This window comes from Schistosoma haematobium, chromosome 6 (genome assembly GCF_000699445.3).
Source record: "Schistosoma haematobium chromosome 6, whole genome shotgun sequence".
NCBI lineage: Eukaryota > Metazoa > Platyhelminthes > Trematoda > Strigeidida > Schistosomatidae > Schistosoma > Schistosoma haematobium.
Genome location: NC_067201.1, coordinates 5484608 through 5498203, shown reverse-complemented (window position 1 = coordinate 5498203; position 13596 = coordinate 5484608). Strand labels below are relative to the sequence as shown.

The following is a 13596-nucleotide window of genomic DNA, read 5'->3' as shown; positions in this document are numbered from 1 at the left end:
ATGATACCGCCCCCGGCGAGATTCGAACCCAGTCTCGCTCCAGGCACTTAACCAACCAGACCACTGAGCCGACATACGACGATGTTAATGTCTAACTTAAACAAATCCACGAATTAAAATTTCTTAAATAGATTAATTATGAAAAGTAAATGAAAGTTAAAAGGTAATGGTTGAAGGTTGTCGTCACAAAACCTTGCACTTGGATTTTGCGTTGTTTTAGCGTTTGTGAGTAAAATGTAGCTGTGATCTTGAGGTAACCAACGTTCTCTGGTAGTTTCAATTCCATTTTTATCAATATTTTTAAGTAAGTCCTATATCCTCTTATAGTTGGTTTATGAAAAACATATATATCTGTATTTTTGAACCATTAATCGTCCTGGTTAATCTACTCAAAACTCATATTACTTATGAAATAATTGAACAAAGCCTAAGATGAGGATTGAAAATGACCGAATACTATTTTATCCTGATTGTCTGATTACTACAGTCAGAAATAAAGACAGAGAGTCTGACTAACCAAATCTGTGTATTCATAATTTCAATCGCTCCTGATGAGTAAATTATATTACAGATTAAGAAAACAAAAATAAATTAAAAACAATTATAGAATAAGTCGCTGAAATGATAGTTTTATGTGAAAAGCTAATCGACTAAGGTACAAAGTGTTATGATGATACAACTGATGAATGAAACATAATAATCAGTTAGCTAAATAAATAGATAGGTTACTAACATAATAGACTTCTGAATTTTAGTTCAATGCGTTTACATATATAATATCACTAGTCAAATGACTAAGTATACAATATGAAATAACCAGCTATCATCTTGTAATTATCAGTTGTTTATCGGTTAACAAAAAAATTCTTCGTAAATGATGATAATTTATAGATTGAACTTTTGTCTCTTGTTTCATAGGGAAACATGATATTGAATGCAGTTAAAACATTATAAAATAAATTTCTTAGCCTTAGTTAAATCGTTGTAAATTATTTTCTCTTCTACCACAGAGATAATATCAAATAATAACCTGACAAGGATAAGATGAAACAAAAAAAGTTTGTTGTAAATTAGAAATATTGAAATGTTTAAGGTCTCTCATAGTATTATTGTCAACAACTACAGAATATTATGGTGTTTATGCTAATTGATCATTTGTTTGTGCATTATTTCGAATTTCTAAAAAAAACCCAGTATATTCAACTGTGCTCACAAAGTTATCTCTGACTTAAATTGAAGTTTTTTTTAATTCCTAGTTGCTATCTTGATTCGAATACTTCTGATGATCACACATAGTTAACAAAATATCAACTTTCAGTATAATCGAAAACACCTTCAGAAATAACAAACTGAAGTATCAGTGAAGATGAATTCTGTAAACTATTTATCATTACAGTTATAATAAATTGAGAAGTTATACACAGTTAATCAATGGAATGAAGCACCTAATCATTTATATAGACGAAAATACAATAGACATAATTTGTAAGTATCAGAAGGGGTTTTGTGGAGATTTTAGTAATTTAAATAATTGAAATAATGAGTCGATTGGAGCTAGATCACCATGAAAAACCTGAAAGTACTGAACGGTCATTTCGTCCCAGTATGTGACTCCTCAGCAGTACGCATCCACGATCCCGCCCCCGCGAGATTCGAAACCAAAACCTAGCAGTCTCGCGTGCGAGCGCTTAACCAGTAAACCACTGAGCCGTCATCCAATGTTACATTTCAAGGTTTTCCGTGATGGTCTAGCTTTTGTGAATTGGTTGAAGTTAGACACTAATACCGTTGGATGCCGGTCCAGTGGTCTAATGGTTCAGTACCCGCGTGCGAGACTGATAGGCCCTGGATTCGAATCTCGCAGGGGTGGTATTGTGAATGCGTACTACTGAGGAGTCTCACAACAAGACAATACGTTCGTCCAGTGCTTCCAGGTTTTTCATGGTGATCTAGTTTTAATCGACTCATGATTTCAACTATTAATAATTTGTAAGTATCAATGTCAAAGTTGAACATTATACTTTTAAATAGATTAAACATTGGATTATTTGTTTACTTTGAAGAAGTGACTTACATAAAGTCACGAAATATCGGAAAGATATTAATTTTCTACTTATTAGGATATGACAAAAAGAAATATAGGTCATAAGATTTGATTAGACATAAATAGTGTTCCATTATTTCCTTGATCATATTTTTGTCACGTTAAAACAATTACACTTCAATGTTATGTAAATTTTATGGAATTTTAAGTTAAAAGTTTATATTTGTCTGTAAAATATAGTGTGATTAACTTTTATTATCTGGAACAAATAGAAAAATGTAATACTCATGTTTAAAAACGATTATATAAAAGATTATGAAACTTTCTACTGATTACATGGAACGATATAGATAATATAAAAATATTTTGATTAGTTAAGTAATTTGAAAAAAATTAGTTTAATTTGACAGTAGTTTTTGTCATTAATTGGTATCAAACAATGAAGAATTGTAAAGTATATAGCAATGAATTACTGTTTCATTGTAAGTATGGTTTCTCAGCGAGTATGTATTTATAACCTTGTATGAGATTGAACTTTCGAGCTTCAAGTGTCGCATTGTACAGTGTATTAATAAAATAGTGTCGGAGCATGATGATTTAGATATCCAGCATTGCTTAATTCACTATTTTCGTTGAATGTTATGGGAACTATTCATATCATTTAGTTTGTCTATAAAGTTTATTGATTAAAATGTTCAAATAACTAGTAATCTCATTTACTATTCGTTTGTAGACTAGATAAATGTAAGCCTGAAATCAGTTGATAAGTTATAGGGTATCATTACATTTTGTTTAAAGTATTTTCAATATTTTGATAATATGGAAACTTATGTCCTATACTAGGATTCTATATAGTCAAAATATGTGTAGTGCCCGTCAGAGACCACTCCAGTACAAAAATAGAAAAAATTCCTGACTCCATTGATTGTAGATAGAAATTTCACTTCTAGAATATTTAAGGTAAAAATCCTTAAAGAAAAAAATTACAGTCCATGTTATTTGTTTACATTTTTTTAAAAAAATGCTAAGAACAACGTATGACTGTATTTGTTGACATTATACCGGGAAAATTTAATTCTGTGCATACAATTTAATGAAGGTAAAATACCATATATACAGATAGATAGATAGATAGATAGATAGATAAATGGGTAGATAGATAGATAGATAGATAAGACCGTAGTTTCGTAATATATTCTAATATAACGCTTTTATTTATCAAAAAAGTAGCCAAGTAAACGGATTTTATTTCTAACATTCATTAAGAAATTCAGTAATGATATTATTTTATTAAGCTTATTGTGCTTTATAAACATGAACATGCTCAAACCTAAATACGCACACAAAAAGTAGGTGGTTTTATTTATACTGCTTTATCATAAACTGGATTTATTCATGTAAATTAAAATTCTAATGATTCATTGAACACATACTGTAGTGTATACTACTGATGTCAACAACTATAAGTAGTATGTATCAATAATCAAAAGTATAATACCTAGAGGCACAAAATTAAGAAGATTGAAGAAAAGAAAATGAGAACAGGGAATAATTCGTTTGGAAATGAAGGGACAAGGAAATCTGAAACGATTGATTGACATTTTGTAAATAAAGAATTTTTATTGTATGGTTCTCAGATTTCACAAATTATATATGGTTGTTCTCGTTCACTACAATACTAGTCACTTATAATAACTATTCAATAATGAATAATAGTATATGATTGAATGGTTTATCTTTCAAAATTCTAAATTCAAAATGTACTTTTTATTTTAAAATATTATTTAAGAAAAACATTTTTTTTTTAGTGAATCCATGGTGAAATAAAAACAATTCAATCTGTAAATAAAACTATCTAATTTCATATTATAAGAAATGATCATCCATAGAAGAATACAATTTATGTGTCTTTATCAAACTTTCAATGTTAATGAAATATATTAAAAAAGATTATTTGAATTGCAGTGATTTCAATGATTGATATAAGTATTCAGTGAAACATCAAAATAGATTAGGTGTGTAATTTACACTTTCAAAATTTATGAGGATGATTATTATTATTATTATTATTATTATTGTTGTAGTATTAGGCTACATTGTAACACTTATAAAGTAATTCAAATAATCTAATGTATATATTGTTTCTTTTTACTATTTATTATTGAACTTTTAATAAATCATGTATATATATACATATATATGCTTACCTTAGAATTGTTAGGTGATTTATTTGCTGGAGTATTTGGTTCCGGTGAATCACTAACACTAGCAGTATCTGTAGACGAGGATGAATATCTTTTTGATTCAACCATTTTTCTTTTATTGCCTTAACTTTTTTATTCTTTCTTTTTAGCTAAAAAAAAATGTAAAACAATACAAACTTTATTATGAAATGATTGATTGAAATGATTCTGAAAATAAGAATGTATATAATTAAACTAATTAAAATGAAACTTTCTTGATCTAATAATGTGTAATTAAGTGTTTGATATATACTGGTTAAGAAGAGGTATTTTATGCCTAAATCATTATTATATATAGATATTATATGTGATCTGGGTGTAAACATCGTTTATCCGTTAGACGACAGGATTATGAATATTGAAATAATGATAGTTTATTAATCATAATAATAATAATACAGAAACACTTTACTTCAAAATGAGCTTTCCAAATTATCATTAAACATTAGATCGAATTATTTCTCTCAATTTATCTGACCTATATTTATTCGGATTTAGAGATCTTAAAACTTCTCACTTAATACATATATATATATGTATATATATATACATATATATATATATATATATATATATATATATATATATATATGCAGATTCAAGTTAACATTCTATATGAATCATATCAATATTATTGTATTTTATTTAACAATTCTAAATTCACATACTTTAAACGATGTACTTTACTCTTAACCTGACCATTTCTGGGGATTATTAATTTGGATATGAGATAATTGTAGAACTTAAAAAGAAAATTTTTAAATCGTATCAATTTGATAAGAAAGATTAGTTCAGTAAAGTGTTGTCTTTTCAGCAAATTCATTTTCAAAACTGTACAGTCGCAAATATACATATATATATATATAGTTATTTTTACAGGATGATAATAATACTGATAATAAACTCCTGTTGCAAGATTTCCGTATAACGAATTTACTATTATTATATTTATGTGTAATTCTAAAGTTTTTGATTGATTATTATATAGTTTTAGAATTGAAAGGAAACTGTCTTCAAATTAACTTGGTGTTGTTTTACTTGTACCTTCCCATTGTTATTTAGGACTGCAATTGATTTGTCTCATGTTGGCATATGTGCATCCTGTGCAGATTGTCTCGATATAGCCTTAAGTCACAAGCTTTTTAAGCAAAGACGGATAGTGGCTAGTAGTGGAATCCAAGACGCGCGTTTTGTCCTATTTAGGACTCGTCAGCTAGATGTATTTGTCTTCATATTTGATTTTGAAAATTTATTTTCTGCAATATATATTAATTATATTAAAAGATGAAAAATTTTCTTCTTTCATTTACTTAAGACTTGTAAAATATTGGCAATAGTAATTGCAATAGTAATAATAGAGATTGTTTTATTTTCTATAGACTTACCATAATAATCATATGTTTTTAATTAAACTTGATAGAATTTATAAATAAAGTAAAGAAAGTAGAACATCTAAGAGATGAGATTGTTATGTGTAATAGAAATATGATTAAATCTTTTGAAGACAATGATATTTACTTGGAATTATTGTAAAGTGATAGCCATAATCCTAATTGTAACTTAATGTAGTTGAACATTAGTTAATAATAGAATTCAGGATGTGAATTTTGAATTATTTGATCTATATTCAGTTATATTTACCTTGATTCTACTGCCGATATTTACACACAGTTTACCTCAACTGCTTGTTGCGTTATTCAATAAATTAAGTAGTTCAAACAGTTACAAGATTATGTAAATGGCAGTGATTTTATTTTAAGGGATTTATGTCTATCTAACGGTTATTAAAAATTATGACTGATCAGTAATATCAGGGTAATCTCCTAAAGATGTACGTATGTCTGAAGATACTGATCGGTCACTTTCTTTAATATCAACAAAGTGAAGATACAAACATAAATAAATTTCATTCCGTTCCTCATTTTTAACTTAAGATATCTCCGCTACGCCTCTCATTTGATCTAGCCAAGGAAAGAAGACTAAGAACAAAATTGTAAAATTTGGATACATATATAGTCAGTTAGACTTGCTGTGATTGGTTAACAGCAAAGTGAGACGTAAAAAATCTACTTATTATTTAATGTTTTGCTTAGATCTACACTGAAATTTAGTATTCAAAATCGAGCACAGACTGAAGCTTTGTGTTCACGGTATTTATAGAGATTTGAACATTTCTATATAAACTATTTGTTATGATTCAAAAGGTCCTATATAGAAGTACAAATAATGAACAAGCATACATTCGCTCTTCAGCAGCTTCACTTCTCAGGCAACATGTTGTGTTTAAAACACATCTCGCTTCACCAGCCATTTCACAAACATGAATTGCATGGAAACAACCAACGAACAGTAAAACCTAATGCCTAAACATACCAATTAGTGGGATCATAAATATAATCTGAATTTCGTTGCTATAAATTAATAAAAAAGTCCACTAAAACTAATTTTCTCATGTTGTAGACCAAATAAAAGAACACCTTTATTTCTAACAAAATCATGTGTTGAGAAACTATTGCCTTTGAAATTACTTTACTGTAATTCCATTTTAAAAAATTCGAACGGCTTTGAAGTATTGTATGACTAACTGTAAATCCTGCTGAAATTTATCAAGTTAATTTCATCTGATAGCAAAAAACCGTTATCAAACTACTATTATTATCCACCAAGAAGATTAATTCTGATCTGATAATTATAATTGTAGAACTGTCCTACAGATAATATCTAAATAGGAATGTTTAATTATCAGTGAAACGGTTCAGCATTATTTCTAAAATCACCACTCATTAAGCTTTCACTTCTGCACGTTCAACATAAGATATGTTGACAGTATCTCCCTGTTATATAAAAATAAATTCTATCCATTTAAATACAATGTCCAACAACTTTCAATATTTTGTTGAAAATCTGCGGAATTTTATATAAACTTTTGTGTGATTATCACCCAGGTGACTAGAAAAAATATAAGCCTAAGATTTTTATTTTCGTGTGCAAAATCAGTTCAGTGTTTTGGGGGGTTACCTGTAATGTAATCCTTTTGTTGACGTTTAATTCTCTATATGACAAACAAAATTCAGTCCCACTGAAGTTTGTCCGAATAACAAACATCTACAATTTAGTAGTTAGTTTATAAATAAATAAATACTATATAACACTGTCGAAGTGCAAGATATATATGGATATTGCTCTTATCAAATTTCTAATGTATATTTTTTTCAATCATTCTGTATGAAAACACATTTTTCAAGTTGAATTTAGTTATACGTTTTTAAATTTTGAAAGCAAATCACATGAATTTATATCTTTTGAAATGGGCTTGTTAATGTCTTTCGTGCCTGTAGTTCTGCCTTTAATAGTAATTAGTACCATATTAGGTACAACTCATAGGTTTAAGATGGTAAAAGGCTGTAGTAAAATAAGCAAATTGTGCACTGAAGGTTTTAGTTAAAAACATTTATAAAAGAAGATAGAAAATTCGTTCCACTCTAGGATAAAACAGACTTCCAGAATTTGCTGGTTACTAACGATTAGTTCAAATAGGCCGATTCACTCAAAAAACCAACATAGCTTTTTTTCTGCTTCATTAAAACATATCAATGTTTTATGCTGCTCGATATCAACAATTAGTTTGCTTTAGGTCTTTTAGAATTCATCGTGTTAATCTCATCACGTCGTGCTGCTGTGGTATGGTAAAATTAAGCCAACGTACATATGCCCCAGGCTCTACTTTAGTAATAACTGACTGAGATCACAGATAATAGATTAAGTAAGATGGCTGATATATACTTTTATTATTGTAATACCTCCGAGACTAAAGATCCATAACCTTGTTAAGCCTAATAAAGTCATTATTTGTTTTTATGGCAGATGCAAGAATAAACTCTTATCATTAAGGCATACACTGCGCCTCACAAACTTTAGTCACAAAATATTTAGGGATTTACCTGATTGCATCATAAAAGCTAGATACTTTGCGCTAGGAATGAATTTTCTTATAATCAGTAACCTTCATTTACTCCTAATTTTTATGCTCAGTGAAAACTAACTGAGTCGCTAAATCTGAATTTGTTGTTTAACACATAACTGATTGTTGTTCATGAACCAAGATGTAAATGTAGTCAGTATAATCACTAAAACTTAGAACATTTTTCTAAACAAGACATACTGCATTTTATGAAGCATACATATCTGCGAAAACACTTAATAGGCATCTGAATTTACAAATCATTCATCAATTTACGAATGATGTTCTCAGTGAGATATTTAGACTAAAACGACAGATTGAGTTCCTTAAACACGCAAATGATAATAAACAGGTGATTCTGTTTATTAAGTAGCGGTTTTATCTTTCAGGAAGTGATATTTTGTTATCGTTTTTCTCTTTATTCGGTCAGATATCCTTCAAATTTAACTTTCCTTGATCTCAAAACTGATGGATATTTTTTGCTTCGCTCACGTTAGTTTTTAGATGACAATCATGAGAGCATGAATGTATGACATGAGCTTACAGAGTCACCGCTTTTAAATGGTAAGTGAATAGAATTGATCAACAAAACTTCAAAGGCTGTAAAGGTTCAAACCCTTAACCTTTTCTATTTAGTTACAGCAAATGCATCATACTCGTCGTATTTGAACGGTAATTTTATGGTTTGATTATAGATGTAATAACCTCTCTCACTAAAAGTCAAATTAATCCTAGATATAAATGTAGAGAAAAAACAAAACACCATTTTCAGTAAGAAGTGTAGAATATTCTCTGAAAATAAGCTTTTGTCAAAGCGCAGTGAAAATGAGACATTTTGATTAACATACCAACTTTCATGCTTTTCAACTTCTTATTTTCATTATAAAATAATAGACGTAGAAAAAATAGGCACAAAAACATAGTTTAAAAATATGTTAACAACAGGTAAGTTTACAAAACAAGTGCCTGAATAAGTCTGTGCGAGTTGAACAAACATTTAAGGATGTAACAATAATCTAACAGAACAAAATGGACACTGACGTAAGTAAACATTGTCATGAACCTGTTTCTATGGGTTTTAATATTGCTACAAGACGCATTTAGTGACCATAGACAACTTTGGTGGGTTCAGAATGTTTCTACTGGTTTGCTCTGAACTACTTAAAATAAGATTTCAACGTTGTTGTAAAACCGGAATATCTTTTGAAAGCAACGAAGTTGCTCATAATACGTCAAAATTATACCACACTTTTGCAAGAATAATGATGTTAACCGACGATATTATAGATTCAAAAACTATTTAACATTGTTATGTCAGTATACACTGTGATCTATAAAGTTTTAAACATTTGCATGGCTTGCAGACTAGTTATTGGAAGTCTCACATACATCACAAATTTTTCTCTATAACCATGATTTGTGACTTATGTCCTACATATCCTAGATATGCTCGAAAAGAGTTTGTATGAACCTTGTTGATTATTAATACCCCAACACAGATTTAAACATGTGACTTGAAAGTTATCGTTCTTTAAAAATATTTTTGCCCTTCAGCCACTTGAAAACGGTTCCTGTGTATTTATATATGGTTAGAGAAGTGTGAAGAGTCTATTTTTGCAACTTAGAAAACAGACCGTAAGCACATACTCTAGCAATCAATATTCATGTTTCACAGGATATTATTTCAACATAATTCGATTTATTTTTATTCAAATGTAAAATAAACTTGATAGGAACATGCATGATAAATACAAAAAACTTATGCATTTTGTCCCCTTGATTGATGAATGTCAGTTTGAATAGCAGACATTTTGAGGCATTGCCGAAAGTGTGCGCTCGACTGGTGGGTTAGAGATTTGATATACTTAAATAACCATCTAGGTTTCAGAAAGTCACTCAGGAGAGAGTTACACTTTAAAAAACACCATCTTAAAATCCAAAAAATTAGGTGTTTTACTCAATATTTCATTTTGACTAGCAAACCTTAACTGTTTACGGTAGTATCTTTGTGATAAAAATAAATGCAAAAAAATAAGAGGGACAATAACTAGCTTGTATAAACATGAAACAACAGAACTTATTTCTGTGAATGTATATATCTATGCAAAATAAAAGGTAGAAAGTCAGCGTACAAACTTTGAAAACAATGTAGATTATAAGACTTTTCTGCCCGAAGAACATAAATCCATGAACTCATTTTAACTATCAAAAAAATTAATTTGATTGATACCAATACTGTTAATTGTAATGATGAGCACACAAACTATAAATTTTTCAGGTGTCTTAAATCAAAATCGATGCTCTGTTTCTCTTATCAGGCAAATAATACATAAGTAACTATGACAAAATCCTAACATGCATATAGGTTGACACAACGGTTTATTCAACTCAATATCAACGTGATACAAAACTTCCATGCATGTAACAGACACAAATTGGTCAGAGTAAACAACGATTGATGTCATATTTTATTGTGAAACTATAATTCCGGAGAAATGGGAAATTCGTAAATAAACTTAAAATATTGAAAATATTTTAGTGTTGAAATAAAACAAATGTCTTGAGCACGCCCTGCATCAGCAAAACATGTCAAATCACAAATAAAATTTATGAAAAACTGAAAATTAACAGAAAATCTGAACAGAATCAACTTACACAGAATCACATACACAAACACATTTTCAGCGGCTTTAAATAAAGAAGTCGATACTTGTAGTATACAAAAACAAACTCTTGTGGGAATCAATCCTCAATATATTTTGAGCGTCAAAGTAAGTTAATTCACAAAAGCTCAATCTTGAGATGTATCTATATCATATTGTGAAACGTTTTAAATTATCGTTTTTATATTTTGGCAAAGGTAACTTGGTTTTATGTTACTGGTTTAAGCAGACATTTGAACTAAATAAACACTCCAGGATTTGTTGATAAGATATTATTAAATGACACTACAATTTAACATTCATTTTTTTACAATGCTTTTAAGCATGGTGAACCATTTGAGGGAGACCAGTTATATAGATCACATTATTCTGAAATAGATGAATTAAAATATTGAATGGTAACAAATTCAGTAAAAATCACAACATAGGAATATCACTTTTATGCTTTAGTGCTCAGACTTCAAACAACAGCACGTCGTCTCTCAAGGTGGCCGTCAATGCATGAAATGGGATTGAAAGATAACGATGTGGTCCATTTCTTATACGAGTTGTATACACCTTAGTGCAAACTGCATGAACAATCACCTTATGAGGAACGATTTGTTCGCGAATTCAGCGTCTGGTCAGATTCTCCCACTATTATTTAAGGTGTCAAGGCTCGAAAATGATTATTCCACACAACATAACAATATTCTGTTGTTGAGATATGTTATCTAAGAAACAAATATATATAACGACATCTTTGTTGTCTAACTGATTTTTAGATATCCTCGGTTACTGGTGAAAGTGGAGTTTGCACCGAACACGTAACTATGAAAAAATACAAACTTTTTCCTCCCCTAGAGCGATGTGAACTTAAGACAGTCAGCCAAAGATTTAGATTGTATGAACACGACGTCGGTAATCAATTTTGTTATAACTCGCCCCTTCAATAAGCGCCCCATCAAGTTTTACTAATCTAAGGAAAAATGTGCAAATAAGAACCAAGAACAGTGAAAAAATCGATCCATCGTGTGTGTCTCTAGCTTCTTAATTCTTTTCAGTCATTCTGAAAATGAGCGAACATAAGCCAAGGCTCATATAGCAAGGAAAATAATCGTGTTGAATAAACTGTTATTTGATTGTTTAAAAACCGTAAGAAATCAGAAAAAATATAGACTTTTCTGGGATTCTTTAAAAATGTGCTGATATGTTTTGTGACAATTATATGTATGCGAACACATCAAAAATCAATATTTTCTGTTCTCTCGTTATAGAGAGACTCAAATTCACAATGCAGGTGAATTGCTATAGATTACGCAAAAAACGAAGAAGGATATGCTGAGAAATCGTCTTAGACTCTTCCATTTTTTTCCGAAGCTCTCTAAAACACAATTTTCCAGAACTCATCGTTTTAGCCTGATTGTCAGGAAACAACAACATTTCGCCTGGTTGTTTAATATCGAGGTCTGTATTTTAGTCGAGAGGAATGTATTTTTCGATTATTTAGTGGGAAAATCAACACATATAAGGTTATAGTAGATTGATGTTTACAAGCGAGGAAGAAAGTGTTTAACGGAACGCATTGCATCTGAGAGCATACTATTGTAACAAATAATACCCACATTTACTGAGGAAGATGAAGAATCCATGAATTTCACCTTAAGTCAAGCTTTCAAGCTCTAAATGAGTCCAGCTAAAGGCGTTTCATGCTAGATCATTTCCAAATCTATAATGTAACTGAGCTCGTTTTAGGCAAGTTCATTTTTTTCAGGAGGAGGAACAAGTGCCGATAGACTGGAAAGAAGGACACCTCGTCAGGATTCTTAAGAAAAGAGATCTGAGCAAATGTGAAAAATACAGAGGCATAACACTACTGTCAGTACCAGGGAAAGTCTTTAACACAGTGTTGCTGAACCTGATGAAAGACGCAGTAGACGCCCAACTTCGAGATCAACAAGCTGGATTCCGTAAGGATCGGTTGCGCACAGACCAAATTGCGACACTACGGATCATCGTCGAACGATCAGATGAGTGGAACTCGTCATTATGCATCAACTTCATTGATTATGAGAAGGCATTTGACAGTGTAGATAGGAGAGCGTTATGGAAACGTCTTCGACACTGCAGAGTTCCTGAGAAGATTGTCAACATTGTTCGGAACTCATGCGACGGACTAGAGTGCAAGGTCGTGCATGGAGGACAGCTGGTAGACGCATCCCAAATGTGGACCGGAGTCAAACAAGGCCATCTACTTTCTCCCTTCCTTTCTCTTCTGGTGGTCAACTGGATAATGAAGACCTCGACATTCGAGGGAAAACACGGAATACAATGAACATATCAGAACCAATTCGACGATTTGGACTTCGCAGATGACCTAGCCCTCCTATCGTATACACAAGAACAAATGCAGATAAAGACAGCCAGTGTAGCAGCAGTCTCTGTATCAGTAGGCCTCAACATACACGAGGGGAAAACCAAGGTCCTCAAGTACAAAACGGAGAACAGCAGTTCAGTCACCCTTGATAACGAAACTCTGGATGATGTAGAATCCTTCACATACCTGAGAAGCATCATCGATGAACAAGGAGGTCCAGATGCAGACGTAAAGGCGAGGATTGGAAAAGCAATGGTCTCCAAAGGACACATTACGTCTGGAAATAGAAGCAGATACGAAAAGGACGAACAACAACCGAAAGGAGCTTG

General features: G+C 30.8%; 1 protein-coding gene across 1 annotated transcript in view; it reads right to left on the bottom strand.

Annotated features, from left to right (window-relative positions):
* The window catches only part of MS3_00008384 (uncharacterized protein), a 72077-nt gene extending 61004 nt beyond the window's left edge, over positions 1 to 11073 (bottom strand). The window contains exons 1-2 of the mRNA XM_051216736.1: positions 10904 to 11073; positions 4252 to 4397 (exon numbers count right to left, since the gene is read on the bottom strand). Coding sequence (XP_051065338.1) covers positions 4252 to 4356 — 105 coding nt within the window. The 5' untranslated portion in view covers positions 4357 to 4397; positions 10904 to 11073. The remainder of the gene's footprint in view (positions 1 to 4251; positions 4398 to 10903) is intronic.
* Between the last annotated feature and the right edge of the window lie 2523 nt (positions 11074 to 13596).